The sequence below is a fragment of the Tamandua tetradactyla genome, chromosome 6 (assembly GCF_023851605.1).
Source record: "Tamandua tetradactyla isolate mTamTet1 chromosome 6, mTamTet1.pri, whole genome shotgun sequence".
Classification (NCBI taxonomy): Eukaryota; Metazoa; Chordata; class Mammalia; order Pilosa; family Myrmecophagidae; genus Tamandua; species Tamandua tetradactyla.
The window spans coordinates 145,951,067-145,968,284 of NC_135332.1; the positions used below are offsets into that span (position 1 = coordinate 145,951,067).

A 17,218-nucleotide genomic window follows, 5' to 3' on the forward strand; every position below is an offset into this window, starting at 1 on the left:
CCTGGCCCTGTTACTCCCCCCCCCCCAAAAAAAACCAAAAATTCAACAAATGGTGCTGCAATAACAGGATACTTAGATGGAAAAATAATGAAATTGACCCCACGATATGGCATACAAAAAAAAAAGCCTAGTGTGCTGTGTGCCCAGCAGGGGAGTTGGCATGTTCAGCACTGTGGCCTCAGCTATGGTGGAGGGTATCACATTGTCAGCAACGTCAGAGCCCCCAATAATGATATTTATTATCTTCTATATGGCCAGCACTGTGTTCAAGATTGTGCTTCTGGTAACTCATTGGAAACTAATAACAGCCTTATGAAATAAGGTGTTATTGCCATTACAGTTTATAGTTGAGGAAACTGGGCTTTTAGAGGCTAGTGACTGACAAAGGTTACATAACTAAAATGTGGGGGAACCAGGATATACCCCAGGCAGTTGAACCCCAGAACATACTCTCTTAGCCACTAATGTGTACTGTGTTGGGTAGCATGGAAGGCTAAAAGGCAAAGAAATTTTAACCTGGGGTCATTTCTGGATATGTATCCTAGATTATATACTTAACACCCTCACGTATATTACCCAGTAAGAAGACACCGAAGAGATTTACTTTTTTTTCATTTGAAAGGCCATGAAATATTGCATATTTTAAGTAAGACTTTAACTCAGACACAGCATCTTAATATTGCACTATCATCACCTGAAAAAAGTGATGAATGGTTAGTATTCTGAGGTTATAACAACAATTTGGAGTATAGGGACTGTGACTTTTCCAAAAATTCTGCTTTGTTGAAATCACAGAAGGGTTTTAATATGGAAGTGTTTATTTCCTTTTGCAAAGATTAATTCCTTCTTTTAAGGATTTCAGTCTGCTCTGAGAGTAAGGCGTGGGCACCTCTCAGAGTGGATCTTACTCCTCAACTCTGGGTTATAAATTATTTTTGAGGAAAGAGGGATGCACTTGTAGCCAACCAACATTATTTTCTGAAAACAGCATTTAATTCTGAATCAAAACATGTAAAGCTTGGGAATAGCAGTTTCAAACTTCCTTTTTCTTTATCAGTAAAGAAATTAATTTATATCCCATGAATATGCCCTGCTAATTTAGTTATTTGCTAGGAAAATAATTGCTTTCAGTGTTATTTTAATTTTGGAGCAGACAGAAAAAAAAAAGCATCAGGAGGCCATAGAGTAAACTTTTACATATAAAAGGAAAAGTTTGAGGAAGCAGAAGAGGGAAGGATGAAGAGCTAGCAGAACTCAAAGTTCCAATAGTTCAGTAAATGATTTTGTTCCTTGTGATTTCTCCATGCCTTTAAAGGTCATGCTGCTTGTGAATTCAAATAACATGAATACATATTTTGAAACTGGCTTTTCTGACAAATATCTGTTTTCTTGTGTAACAAACATTCACAAATACATAAGGAGTGAGCCAGGAGTGTGGCCAGTCAGCCACAAGCATGCCTTTGGTGTCTGTTATTTATCAGGCATCAAGGACATCGTGATGAACAGATACTGCCCCTGTCCACATCGAGGTCAAGGTCAAATTGGAGGACATTGCTGTTGACTGAATAATTGTAAAAGATTAAGTAAATGCTTCAAAGAAGGAGTTCCTTTTTTTCCTTTTTTTTTTTTTTTGCATGGGCAGGCACCAGGAATTGAACCCGGGTCTCTGGCACGGCAGGTGAGAACTCTGACTGCTGAGCCACCGTGGCCCACCCTAAAGGAGGAGTTCTTAAGAAATAAGAGCTGATGAAATATTCTTCTGGAATAGTAGAGAAGTGCATGTCTAAGAAATATTTTGAATATGGATGCTGTAATTAAAGAGTTTCTTGGTTTGTTTGCTTTTTTGTTTGTTTCCCATACCTTTCCCATCTCAAAAATAACAGTGAATTAATGTGTATTCAGTTTAACTAGGCTGTTTAAAATTTAGTAGTGAAAGGTGTTTGGGACTTTTTGTTCTACATAAAAAAAGTAGTTCCTCAAGCTGATTTTAAAAATTGTACCCACATTATATTTAAATAAATATCATAGTTGATCTTGTATTTTTTGATATATGAAATATCTGTAGTTTACATCTGTGTCCATCAATATGACCCAGTCTTTAGTACTTCCCTCGTTACCTCTGCTATTCCAGCCTGAATCATCCAGTTAGGCCAGAGACGGGTATATGCTTCTTTACAAATGGTGCCAAAGTCCATGTTTAAGGATATGAAACTTCAAAAATGTGCTCGTTTCCAATAAAGAGGAAAACATTTTTTTTTTGCTGTTTCCGTTTACCTCACAAAATAACAAATTTGCTGCTAATTGGTTAGTCTGGTTGTTTATGACTTTAGCAGTAAAAATGATGTAAGATTCTTTTTTCCTATGTGCGATGCCCATTTCACAGTTGGTTTTTCACTGGGCCAGTCTTAGAACAAAACAAATAAACCACCGAGCTTGTCTGGGCTTTTCTAAAGCAAAAGCAGCAGCTTTACAGAAACACACCTCTGGCAGAAGCCCCACTGTGTGAAGCAAAGAGGCACTGGACAGAAAGTAAGCTCCACATTCTCTCCCTGCAGAGCGTGGTGATGGTGGTCTTCAGTGAAGACAAGAACCGAGAAGAGCAGCTGAAATACTGGAAGTACTGGCATTCTCGGCAGCACACGGTGAAGCAAAGGGTCCTTGACATCGGTGAGTTGGTCTCCCTGCACTGTCTCTGCTGAACTGACATGTTGTCACAGTGCTGGGGGGCTCCTGGCCCACGTAGCTCCCTGCCATGTGCCAGGCACTGGTCTGCGCACTTCTCATATGTTAGCTTGTGTAGTGCATACACTCTCAGGTCAAGAAATCAAAATTGGGCTAAGTGGAGGGGAAAGCACTTTCTTCTCCAAGAAGGTCAACTGTGTGTCATATAATAACAGTAATGCATTTAGATTTGCAGGGATCATCAGAAATCTAAATGTTTTAGAAATCTAAATATTTACAAGGATCATTTGGAAACAAACATGTTCCTAAAACATGTTTCCATGCTTGCCTGTGTTTAAGCCTAAGAAGCAGGCAGGCAGGTCAGATCAACCTCCATTCCCTGCAATGGGAATAAACCCAAGTTCCTGAGGCTGTCAGGGGCTTGGTAACGTAAATGTGACTAGGTGACGTGTGGTGGTTCTCTGGCTCTCTGTCCAGTGTTCTCCCCACCTCAGCACAGGCGTAGAGCAAGCAGTCCTAGGTGGTCAGGCCCCTGATGCGTTTGAGAGACTGGACTTTCCCTGCCAGTAAGGAAAGCATCAGTCTGCTTTCTGTGTATATTTTTTACAATCTGTGTCCTCCTATACCCACTTCTGTTCTCTAGAGCTTGGTAGCTTCCTGGATGGTCATCACTCAGGGTCTAGTCAGGAAAGCAGAGCCCATGTCAAACAGCTTGTTGGAGTTTGTTGCAAAGGTTGAAAAGGTAGTGGAGAGATGAGCAGCAGGAACCTGCTCTTATCTTGTAGTGTGGCGTGAATGGAGCCATCCAGCAGAAGGTCAGGCGGTGGGGGTGGGAGGGGAGGTGGGCTGGGACCGTAGAGGGACCACAGGTGGTCCACACAGGAGGGCAGAGCTGGGACTGCAGAGGGAGTGGCTTTCTAATGGGAGATGGAATCACAGAGACGACACTGCTAGGGACACCTCTCAATGCTGAGAGGCAGTCTGAGAAATAGCCTAGCTTCTCTCTGCCTCCTAGTCTCCTGCCATTAGTTCCCATTGACCAAAGTAGCCTGAATCCAGAAGGCCTGAGGCTCAGAGAGTGTGGTTTTCAAGATTTCCCTTCTGACAAACAGAGCAAAGCAGAAGGCACGGAGGAAATGGATCTTAAAAGTTTTGAAGATTACTCTAAAAGACACACAGTAATATATGTAGTTCTAAGTAATTTTAACACTTTGCATGTTGCGCTTATAATAAATAAATTGTTTTTCAATTATAAACTTTATTACCTACAGTTCCAAGGACTGTAAGGAAAATAAATCGAAAATGAATTGAAAAACAATTTATTTTTAATTATAAACTTTATTACTTATAGTCCCAAGGAATGTAGGGGAAGAAAGGTTCCCATTGGGCTGGGTATCAGAAGATAGGACTGAGTCATTAAAAGAATGTTTGCTTTGATTTCTTACCACCATAATGCTGAATATTTTCATATATCTTAGCCTTGCTAGACCTCTGTGACCAAATGGCAGAGAAGTGTCTAGGTTAACGTTAGAGAGTCACTTTCAAGTTCATTGCAACTAATTACTGGTTTATATTGCAAAATGGTTAAGCCACCTCCCTACACACACACGGACACACAGACACACACAGACACACTGACACCACTCCGCATCCCTTCTATTAACTAGTCAAACATACTTATCTGACAAACAAGGGCACTGAGGCCTACCTATAGAGGCTCACTGACCCACCTCCCAAGGAAGTTGTCCTCAGATGATTAGTGCACGCCCTGGGATAAGAACAAGTCAAAAATGCCCTCCCTTCCAAGGCAGACAGAATAGGATAAGGGATTTGGGGATACTTGCCTTAACCTGCTTTGTAGACTCCCTGCATGGAGCAGGGGAACAATTTTACTTTATTTGAAAATTTAACATTATAATTATTACCCAAGGAAATGAAAGGAGCAATTAACTAGAAATATGGACTAGGCCCAAATAAGGCAAATAATAAAAGAATTTTACTGGCATACCTGTTGATTCAACTTTGATATTGTTACAGTGTGTACTTTTCTTAGACCAGGATGGTTTCTCCCACCTTGGAGGACTTCAGACTTCATCTGTCTTCTTTATCACCTCGTATAACTCTTCACACAGAAACACACATATATACTCATAGTTTATTTTGTGATTCGTGACTATTACTAAGAAACTTCACAGCTAAATGGGCTGCTTCTTGCTTGGTACCTGAGACCAAGCCCCTTAGCTATAAATGGAAAATCTATTTCTGAACACAATCCCTGACCTCAGTCAGCCACATGATGGCTGCTCTCATAGGGTAAGGGAGTATGCAAAAATCTCATATAATTCATTTTTCTCCTAGGTTAAAAAAGAAACAAACTGTGTGTTTGTACATGTACATTTGTGCATTGTGTGCCATCAGTAGTGACTCTGGAGTGTTGTATTGAGAAAGTGTCAGACCACAGCCTGGCTCAGCCAGGAGTGGCCCCAAGGGCTATCGGTGCCTTGAGGACAAAGGGAGATGGAGAGCATGCCTGCTTTACATTTGCCATTTTTGTTTGAGGGCCTTCTAGTGGCCTGTAAAAGAAAATGAAAACAAACAAACAAAAAACAAGCATATTTAGCATGTTTCCATATCAAAGCCTCCATGAAGCTGGAGGTTAAAGACTGGGCTGAAATACCAGGTATTTCAAAGCTCCACTAGCAACTGTGCATTCCAGTCTGGTCAATGAATTAAAATGAGCCATCCAAATAGTGGTCCAGGAGCTAGAGTAACAGACCAAGATGAAGTTCCTTGAGCTAAAGTGGGGGTTAATACCTAGTGGTCCTTGGAGTCTGCAGGTCGTTTTAGGGGACTACAAACCTCTTCAGATTATGCACAGCACAATTTTGTGTGTAGGGGTGTACTCACTCTCTCATCATGTTTTCCAGGGGTGCCCAGGTTAACCAACCTTGCCTTCCTGTATGCTGCTGCTCTACCTCTACCCCAAGCCTCTACCAGGGGCAAGCCCGATTGAACCTTCTCCTCCCTTGTGTATTTCCCTTATTCAGCATCCCCACAACACTCATGCTCAAGGATTGTTTGACCATCTCTTACACTCTGAAATAATGATGCCTGGCAAGCATTCTTAAGCCATTCTTATCCCCTTTCTGAGGCCAGCCCCCGTCTCCCACACCTTATCCTTAAGTAGCTCCTCAGTGCTGCTGGCTGGTGTGCTGATTGCTTTAGTGGGGAGAGGACCCCTTCCCTACCTAGGTGTTTCCCAGGGGAGTTCTATCTGTGGGTCCATGCCCAGGGGCTGGAAGCCTGTAGGCCCAGGGCCTGGAAGCCTGTAGGCCCAGGGCAAAGGGAAGGAGGGTCTCTCCAGTTGCCTCATGAGCTGAGGGAAATTCTTGATGGGATTGTTCTGCACCAGCTACTCCCTTGTGGAATCAGCTACTCCCTCATGGAATTCCTTGGGCAGATATTTGTACAGCTTGATTTTTTACTTCTTTTAGGACTTTTCTTGCTGCCACCTAATCAGAGAGGTCTTCAGCGTTTTGTGTTAACTGTCATTCTCTAGCTCCCTTTCTTTACTTTTCTTCAGGAGACTGATCACACTGCCTGACATGTTCTTTCTTTATATGTGTTTCTATTTCTTATTATTTTTCCCTTCCTAGTAGAAGATAATATGCATAATAGCAGAGATTTGTCTGTTTGCTCCCTGCTGTAGCCCCAGTACTTAGCACAGTGTCTGAGACCTAGTGAATGTTCGGTAAATGAATGAATGAATGAATGAATGAATGAGGAGATGAAACTCTCATTATACCAGCAGAATGTAGAACTCTAGAAAGAATGAACCATCTCTTAATAACAGCTACGATGTGTTCATTGTTTGATGTGAGTGGCCTGGGCACTTCAGATGCTTCATATACATTGTACATAAACAACCCATTTTGTTTAAAAATTGAAATGACAAGAGTTAAGAATTCTACCCAAGGTTACACACTTACTAAGTGGTATAGGTGGGATGGAAACCCAAGAATGCTAAAGTTTGCAGTCCTTGTTTTCTTTATGTATGTTCTTGCTCCACTGTTTAGCATCTTTGTATCCTGACCCCTAGTGGGTGCTGTCATGCACCAGACCCTGGTTAGCTGTCGACATTCATTAATTGATCTTAGAAGGATGTCCTGTTTCCTCACTCTGTGCTGTACTCTCCAGACATGTGAGAATTTTGGAGTCTTGGTGGTGGGACTCTTGGCTGCCGCTGCTTTTGACATTTCTGAAAGTCAGTTCAGATACGTGGTTGTTGTACATTAGGCCATAAGCTTTTTGGGGGCGGTGGCAGTGGGGGTAGGGGGAGGCATTAGCAAACAGCTCTGACTTGACAAAAGTAAAACAAACAAACGTAGGTCCAAGTGGATTCTTATACTTTTCAAAGTCACACAGGCAAAGTTCCCCAAGTCTCACAAGTTCTTTCTTGTGCACTAATTAAGTAACAACAATTATTCAAGGTCATAAATAAGTTTCCATTCTGCAGCCAGCCAAAGGAGCATTCCTGTGTCAGTTATACCTCCTGTTTGGAATACTACTTAGATTATATCTGTCGTTTGGTTGTTTGAGTGTGAAAGCTTCTTTTTAATAAGATGTGGAGTTAGTGATGGTCCCATATTAAGTTATTACCAGTTTAAAGAAAGCCATAGTTATCTTGAATTTCACTCAGCCAACATTTACTGAGCATCTACTCTGTGCTGAGCCCTTTGTTAGGCACTGGCTATTCAAAGGTAATTAAGGCAGAGCCCTTGCCCTCAAACTATTCAAGTGTAGAGGCAAGGAGATGAACAGCCAAGTGTCACCTGGTAAGTGTCAACTCTAAGGAGGGCTTTCTTGAGATGTTTCCAAGACCCACCTGAAAGGATAAGTAAGACAATGGAAGTCAGAAGGGAGCTGGAAAACAAGGAAACTGCACATACATAGGTATAGGATTATGAGAGAACATGGCCTATTCAGGAGCTACAAGTAGCTCTGTGTGACTCAATCATAGGGAACACATGGGGCTGAACAGTAGTAAATAATGCCAAAGAAGAAAGAAGATGCCAAATCCTAATAGGTCTTATAGGCAGTCTAAGGGCTCTATTCTCTGGGGAAGACAATAAATTTTAGTAGTAGAGTGACATGACCAGATCTGTGTATTTAAAAAGAGTATACCATAGGAACACAGAGGAACATGGAGGTATGGTTTTTACCCAGACCAAAAGCAAGGGGACTGTTGTGTAATCAGTGGAGATTTTAGGAGAGCATGAATTACTTGCAAAAGTTTAGGTAGTAGAATCACCTTATTTAGGTAAGGGTGATAGAAAATGATTATTTTCTTTTTCTTACTGTAGTTGTTATCTTGCTTTTTCATATAAAAAGGAATACATGCATATGGTAACATTGTAAATAATGCAAAAAGCCATTTACTAAAATAATAAAAATTTCCCTTTATTTTAAACCCTCCTTCCCAGAGGCAGCCGTAGTTCCTAGTTCCTTATGTAAGCTTTCAGAAAGGTTCCAGTTCCTAGTGTGAGCTTGTACATGTGTGCATATGCAAGGAAATGTGTGTCTATAGAAATTGCAGTGTACAGTCTTTGATTTTTTTAAATTTCTTATAGCTTAGAGGCATTTCCATGCCAGCAATTCATAATCTATCTTATTCTTCTTTTGCCAGCTGCATAGAATTTTGTCCTATAGGAATATCAATCTTAATTTAACCATATCCCTAGTGATGGACATTTGTGGGTTTTTTTCCTGTTTTTTTACAATTTAAAATATGAATTCAATAAAATTCACATATGCATGGCTTTGCACCTCTGTGTTAGTTTATGTTTTGGACAAAGTCCTTGAACTAAAGCTATTGATTCTAAATTTTAAGACTTGAATGATTAAGATAGAGAACAAAAAAAATCAAGTTTTGGAGGAAAGGTGATGCATTTCGATTTGGACAATTGAGTATGAGTTTCCTGTGATACATTCAAATAGAGGCTTTCCAGCAGGCAATTGGATATAAACTTCAGAAATTTAGCAGAGTGATATGTGTTGTTACATGAATGTGGACTTATGAACTGATAGGTAGTAGTTATATTTATTGGTTTGGATGAGTTGTCTTGAAAGAGTATAGAGAGTGAGAAAAGAGCTAGGACTATAAGAAGAAGCTGCCAGAGAGGAGGTAATAATAGTAGGAGAGAGTCACAATATCCAGGGAAGGAATGAGGTTAATGTAGGAAGAAACAGCCAATAATGACAAATACAGGAGAGAAGATGAGTAAGAAAGTATTTAAAAACTGTCCATAGTTTTGGCCAATTATGTTTGGTCGTGTGAAAAGTAGTTCTAGTGGTAACATGGAGGCAAAAATTAATGCAGTTGAGTGAGGACTATATGGAAAGTGAGATAGTAGAATGAAGACTGTCTTTATAGAGAGCTTGATTATGAAAGAAAGGAAGTTTCTTCAACTGTTAATAAATATCTATCAAAATTCTACAGCAAACATAGTGAAATTTTAGAGCATTCCCTTAATTCTTCTTTAAGAATTATCAGCACTGCTATCAGCACTTCTTTTCAATTTATACTGGAGGTTCTGGCCAATGAAATAGGATAAGAAAAAGTCATGAGAAGTATAAGGATTGGAAAGTAAAAGACAGAACTACCCTTATGTACAGATGATATGATGATTTACATAGAAAACTGTAGATGAACTATTAGTGCAAATAGAGTTTAACAAGGGTGCTGGATCAAGGAATAGAATGAGTTGGCAGTTTTCTGTAAAGGGCCATATAGTAAATATTTTAGTTTTCTCAGCCATGTGGTCTCTGTTACAACTATTCAACTCTGCCATTGTAGCACCAAAGCAGTGACAAACAACATGTAAACTAAAGGATGTGGCTGTGTTCCAATAAAACTTGATTTACAAAAATAGGTGGCAAACTGAATTTAGCTAATGGGCAATAGTTTACCACTCCCTGACTAGGAAAATAAAATCAGTATAACCCCTTTATAAACATAGTAAACAATTAGATAATGTAGTAGGAAAAAAGATAAAATCTATGGGACGTCTAGGAATAAATCTACAGATTTGCAAATCCTTTGTAGAGAACATTTGAAAACATTAAAGGATATAAGAGAAGTCTTGAATAAATAGAATGATATCCCCATGCTTATAAATGAGAAGACTGGCAGAAAGGCTAATTCTTCTCAAATTAATCTGCAAATTCATTATAGTTCCAGTAAAAATTTCATTAGTTTTAATGAAACCTGACAAGCTGTTTCTAAAATTCCCACGGAAGAACAAAGGGCCAAAGAGAGGAAAGATAATTTCCAATTATAATAACAAGATGAGGCAATATGCCTTACCAGGTATCAAAACTTTAAAGCCACAATAATTAAGAGGAGAGGTTAGACAGATAGACTGATGGAACACAAACAGAGCCCAGAAACAGACCCACAACCTATGTGGGAACTTGAATATATGACAGTTGAATATATGCACAGTCCATGGAGAAAAGATCAGATACATATTTACTAAATGGTGCTGGGATAACTGGTCTTCTATAAAGGAAAAAAATTAAATTAGACCTTTACCCTGAATCATCCACAAAAATGAATTTCAGATTGGATTAAATACCTAAAATGGCACAATGAAAATTTACAAATTTAAGGGGAAAATATAAGAAAATATCTTCATGAGCCAGCAGTAGGGAAATTTTTCTTAAATAAGATATAAAGGAAAATATTGGTAAATTTGCCTGTGTTAAAATTTAAAAGTCAATTAAGAGCTCCTGTAAAGAATCACAAGAAAAGCCACCTTCTAGGAGAAGGAAATTGTAACACATATAGCTGATAATGTATTAATAACTAGAATTTGTAAAGGACTTCTATAAATCGGTTAGGAAAAAACAACACAATAGAAAAGATTAAAGACAATTTATAAAAAAAAAATGTAATGCCCCATATGCACATTAAAATATCCTCTTTCTCAGTGGTAATCAAGACAAAAAATTAAAATGAGTTTAGTGCATATAATCTGATAAAGCTGTTAGCAAAGACAGGAGGGGTGGGTTCTCCCATATATGCCAATGAGATGTTAATTGATTCAACCCATGTAGAGTGTGGAGTAAAAGAAGTCCAAGTAAACGGGGTAGAGAGAATGAGAGGAGAGTTTGGTTGTTTTGGAAAGGCTTGCTTTTTCAAGGGGGGATCTTAGGACGCTAGGGATTTGCTGGTCTCAAACTCTGAAAGGAACATCGTGTAAAGCTGCTTCCACATGGCACAGGCTGAGGATCTGGGTTTCCGTGGGAGGCTGACTGCATCCAGCAGGATATGGCCTGGTCTAGAGACCCAAAGGTGTTAGAGATCCATTGACACTTGCCACCTATGGCCTGGTGTACACAATTCAGAGCTGCAAGTGGAAAGAACCCTGGGGAAATGTGAATTCAATTTCCCTGCAAATGGTCTTTGCAGGCTAACATCACCACGCTGGGGGCAGTTGTAATTAAACTCAGTGTCTTGCCCTCTGCTGCCATAGCACTCTCTCTGTTCCATAAACTCTTGGTTTTCAGTTTTGTTGAAGAGATATTCAAGTATGTGTGTTACATGTGCGTATACTTCTTTCTAAACACTGAGGTTTAACATGCATATTTCATTTTTAAGCAATCCATGTTTTTCTGTTGTTGAATTAAGTAGATTTTAGAGATCCCGGAATATGTAACAGAGGGCTAATAGAAGTTGTACTTAAATATTACTACCCATCCAAGTGGATGTGTTCCATTCACATATCAGTCCTCCCAGAACTCTGGGCCACGTGCAGAAATAATAGCAAATACAATTTTGTGATTGAATGAAATTTCTCTTTGGTGAGTTGCAGTATTTGATTTTAGAGGTTTTGAATAACCATTGAGGATTTTGAACAGGATCATAACAGGATGATATCTCTATTTCAGAAAGGTGATCCTGGGGTGGCGTGGGGGAGGGTATGAGTAAGGAAGCGATGGGCAACAGGGAGCTCAGTTATACCCAGGTGAACGGTGAGAACCTGGAGGGATGGACTGTAAAGGGGAGACAGAAAGTTAATCAAGAATGAGAGACAAATTATAGAATTGGTGGACCCCAGATGACTGGCTGTGGGGGTGAAGGGGAAAAATAAGATCACAAAAGAAAAAAGCCACTTTCCTGAGTGGGTTCCCTGATCCTGAGGTAAGGGAAACAAGAAGATCAGTGTGGCCAGGTGTGCCAGGGCAGAGGTTGGCCAGGTGGTGGGTGGAGATTATCCAGTTTTGCATGATGTGTGCCATTTAAAAAATATTTAAAATGAATCACAGATCACAAAATGGACTGTACTAGATATCTAGTGTATTCAGACGTGGATAATTCCAAAACCATTTTCTGGGGAAGGCACATTTTTCTATTTGTTAACTCTCAAAGAGGAAAGAAAAACTGAAAGAAAAGATGTTCAATGACTTATATTAATTTTGTAAAATGAAAACCAGAAGTTACAACAGATAAATTAATCTGTGGCACATTCACATATACTTTCTCTCTACTGAACAGAATTAAGAATTACTTTGCTACTTTATAATACAGGTGTTCCAAAATGATGAACACTGGTTTGTTTGTTTTTACATTTTCATAGTGAATGGTAGGGGCTTTAATATAAATGAGACTTATTCCACAAGCACATCTAAAGAAAAATTGTTACTTTACAGTCTCGTCCATTATATATACATTATTGATATAATTTTTCAGTGAATGGTGAAACCAACCACACTCCCTATTCAATCTGTCTTTAATTTTAGTTCAGTAATCTTACCTTGTATCAGGATATATTAGTTATATTGTTAGTATTAATCCTGTAATTTTTCATGAAACTTCAGGTTCCAACTAAAGACATTTTTTGAGGCTTAATTCTCCATACTTCTCTTTGAGGGTCAAAGAGAAGCCTTTCAAAAAATTCTCAGAAACAGAATTCAGCTAACCATGGTAAATTATTCAGCTTAGCTGTTCTGTCCAGGCCTAGGAACTCTGCTCAGTCTGCAGTCATATTCTACTTTAAAATAGAAGTAGAGATTAAAAGGATGTAACGTGGTTTTTCTCTGAGTTCCCTAGAGGAGGCTAGCTTTGAGCCATGCCCTACAAGTGTGTTGTCTTTCAGTGTTTGCAGGCACTGGTTTCCAACCTGCACTGTGTGTCTCTGGGAGCTGGGCAGAAAAGGAGGGTGAAGATTTGGGGTAAAAGGTGGAAGGATGAGACAACTGGTGTCTTGCGGAAAGTTGGGTAGCTATTTGGACACCCAGGAGATGAGAGTGCCCTGTCACTTGCCTCACTGTCTTCACCAGGGCTTCTCACCTGTTTAGTTCAGTTCTCTGGAGAACTGTCCTCCCTAGAATTAAACAAATGTGCTCTCTCCCTGCAGTTGGGGAACTGGGTCTTCCTTCTTTTAAAAATAACTCAAGTAAATGGAATTTCTGTCCTCACCCCTACCCCAGGCTGTCACCACCTTTTGAAAAGATATGAGAGCAAATTTGACTAAAAACAAAACAAACCCCAGACACAAAAGGACAAATACTGTATGAAGTCACATACATGCAATATCTAGAAAAAACAAATTCATAGAGACAGAAAGTAGCTTAGGGGTTTCCAGGAGCTGAGGGGAGGGAGGAAGGAATGAAGAAGTTATTGCTTAATGGGTACAGAGTTTCTGTTTGGGATGGTGAAAAAGTTTTGTTAGTGGATGGTGGTGATGGTAGCACAGCATTTAAATGTAATGGAATTATACACTTAAAGATGGTTAAATGGAAAATTACATGTATATAACCACAGTTACATTTGAAAAACAAAATAAATAAAACCTCTTGAGAGCTCCCACCTTTTAAAAAAAAAACGTATTTTTGGCAAATCTTCACACACATACGGTCCATAAATGGTGTACAATCACTGGCTCACAATATCATCACTTAGTTTTGTATTCCTCACCATGATCATATTTAGAACATTTGCTTCACTCCAGAAAAAAATAAAAAGAAAAAATTCATAATCCCATCCCTTTCACCCCTCCCTCTCATTGACCACTAGTATTTCAATCTACCCAATTTATTTTACCCCTTATCCCTCCTATTATTTATTTATGTTTTTACCCATATATATTTTTTTACTGATCTGTCCATACCCTGGATAAAAGGAGCATCAGAGACAAGATTTTCACAATTACACAGTCACTTTGTACAAGTTATATCATTATACAATCATCTTCAAGAATCAAGGCTACTGGAACAAAGCTCAACAGTTTCAGATACTTCCCTCCAGCCAGAGAGTCCCCGTCTTTAAAAACAAAACCCCAGGACTGGTGAGAGTCAAGGCAGTGAGTCAGGGTTAAGTTAGAAGAGAGAGCTTGTTCCCTGCTTCCTCCACAGGACTAGACTAAGGGGAGATCTGGGGTGTGGTTAGGAGCTGCCCAACCTGAAGATCCAGATGCTTTCTCTCTTCACCATCAGCTCCAGCTGTCATTTCATTTATGCACAGTGCAAGCGAGACGTGCTCTGTAGCCACCATTACTGAGAATTTATTTATCTGATAAATGTGTGGTAGGCTCTGAGGGCCATGCATTGTATCATGTTGTGAAATCCACATACTCTTTAAAGGTTAATATTTTCTCAGGCAGAAAATAATAATTTTCGATAATAATTGAGCCTCTGTGAATTTCTATTTATTGCATACATATCTCCATATGAATACTAGAAAACTTACTCTGTTGAGGACAGCCCTGTTGGGGAGAATCACTTCCTCTTCAGAATGTGTGACTGGGGTAGCTCTGGGGGCCCTTTTCCCCACTCCCACGGGGAGAAGGACCCAGGACGAGGCCAGGATGTACAAATGCCCAGCTCCAGCCCCTGACCCACTCTGAGCCTCCTATTCAAGCCATTGCTGGCTCTTGCTTTTTCCTTCCACCCCTATAATTCTTCAAAGAGGCACCTATACTCTAGACAATTACTCATGTCTCAAATCAGCATAATATTTATTGAAATTTCTAAATGCCAAGTCTATAGTTCTATCTTCATTCCCCATTACTTTTTCCTATTCCTTCAACCTCTCCTTTATTCCTTCTCCCTTCCTAGAATGGCTCTCGCTCCCCTCTTCCACCTGGAATATAGTAGACCTCTTGTTCCCCTGTCCTAACCTTTCCAGGAAGAGACTGCTGCTCCCTTCGTGGGCTTTGATTTACCATGTTTCACTTGATTTATTATTTTAGACTCAATCCATCCCACTAGATGATGACTTTCTTGAGTGCAGAGAGATCTCATCTTTTTTACCTTTGTACACCCAGTACCTGTACAGGGCCTGGCATAGACTAGATACTCCATAAGTGTTGAATAGTTGATAAACAAATTGTCACATTTGTGATTTTGTGTATCTAGGTGATAGCAATAGTAAATAGGAATGGGTCTACGTAACTTGAAAATCAGGCTGGGGTTAGGTTCTCACTTCCATACTAAAAGAGTCATTTTTTATAGCACTTTACTGTAGGCTAGGGGGATAAATTTACTTTTAGTGCTTTAATTTACTATATTTAAATATTATTTTATTATACTATTGATCTTCTGATAAAACATATTTAACAACTATAAGATTCAAATGTGACATAAATACGAATAAACCAGGGGAAATTTCTTTTACATTCACTAGAAATTATTATTGTTTACCTGAAGCACCCAAATGAGTAATTGTTTAAAAACAAACTTTTAAAGTAAGTAGCTTGATTGGGGGCAGGTCACGGTGGCTCAGCAGGCAGAGTTCTCACCTGGCATGCCGGGAGACCTGGGTTTGATTCCCGGTGCCTGCCCATGCAAAAAAAAAAAGAGAAATCTAGATCGGAAGTTAAAAATTGAAACGAATGCAGCTTTTTACTATTATTTCTTCACTGCTCCCAGGAATTGAATTAATCTGTTTCAGGACATTGTTGTTTAATAAGCCATTTCTGTAAACTGTTTCCTTAATGCTGGCAATTTAAAAACCCTGGTGGACAACTGTAAGGAATGTTGTTGAGGGAATTAAAGCATGGAATGGATGCTTGGAGGCCCCTCTGAGAATTTCTCTTTTAATGAGAGGGTAAGACTGTCCTATAAAGAGATACTGGTTTAGATTATGATCTTTCAAAATTAAAATACACACACACACACACACACACACACACACACACAAATGAACAACTAAAACCACTTGGTAGACTCACTATGTAAAATGCTGTATTTCTTGTCTTCTGTGTTTTTTCACATGTAATAGGTACCACATTGTTTTTCCCCTAATTGGAGGGACTTTGCTATTTGATATCCATAGCTACAATGCCACTCTATCATCTCAAACATGCAACCTATATATTTTTAACTTTTTATATATTTTATATAAATATGTATTTATGTATTTATTATATATTTATATATATTTCATGTTTTTCTGCTTGAGGTCTAATTAATTTTTTTTCCTTCAGAGATGCATTTAATGAAACCTCAGGTACCTTGACAGTCTCGTATTTTTTTGTATTATTTGATTTGCTTGAAAAATTATGAAAAGACCTGCAGAACCTACCAGTTTCATGAGACTCACATGTTTACTGAACAAATACCCAATGCTGATCTTTTCAGCCATCCTCCAGCATTTACTAGAGATTTCCCTCTCATTGTATCTTTCAACAGAACAAACTTACGTCTTTGCAATGCCCTCAAGTGTGAAATTAGGCAAATTTAAAGTTTTTTTTCTTTGTTTACAAAGCCTAAAACTTGCCAAGAAAATGTTTTTCCAAAATTACATTAAGCCCTTTGAGGCTGTAGAAGCCAAAATAAGGTGAAGCGAATCTGAAGAAAACTCTTTGAATAGGCTCCAGGAATATGGAGCCACCACCTGTTTTTCTGCTTTAGAAAAGTCAGGTATTAAAATAACTGAGTGCTCAATTAGTAAGTCTCATCATCATTCAACAATCCTGTAAGGTAGGTGATTTCATTATCTCCATTTCACAGTCAGGGAAACCTGCTTAGAGAGTTGGTGTTGTTTTCCAAGGTCACTACCAGTTCAGTTGACCTCACACCAAGAATCTCCAGATGCTGTGGTCGCCATTACAAATGTACAGAGGAATAGAAGCAACAGTTTCCTTCCTTTGAAGGACAGTTTTATTTTCTTTGAAAGTAGATCTTTGGTTTTGAAATAATATCTGAATTTTCTAATGTTGAAATTGATGGAATATAAGTAAACAGAAATAGCAGTATGAGTGAGTCAAACAGTGGTTAATGCAAAAATTATTCTTATAATGTATGACATGTGTGTTAACTAGGGTTCAGTGTATGTGATTGGGCAGCCAGGGGTGATTGGAGATGTTGAAAAGGGAGGTTAACCTTAATGCAGCTTGAGAATTTAGCAAAAGATAATCCATGTGAGGACTTATAATTTTTGTAATATGTCTGTGTACTGTACCACCAGTTACCAAAAAGTCATTTCTATTGTTTGAATCTATTCAGTCTGCAACTCAAAAGCACAATTATA

At 39.0% G+C, this 17,218-nt stretch overlaps 1 protein-coding gene across 5 annotated transcripts in view; it reads left to right on the plus strand.

Moving 5' to 3' along the window:
- Positions 1 to 17,218, plus strand: part of GRHL2 (grainyhead like transcription factor 2) — a 210,747-nt gene that overhangs the window by 98,525 nt on the left and 95,004 nt on the right. For all 5 annotated transcript variants that reach the window (XM_077167375.1, XM_077167372.1, XM_077167373.1 and 2 more), the window contains exon 7: positions 2,556 to 2,667. In XM_077167375.1, coding sequence (XP_077023490.1) covers positions 2,556 to 2,667 — 112 coding nt within the window. The remainder of the gene's footprint in view (positions 1 to 2,555; positions 2,668 to 17,218) is intronic.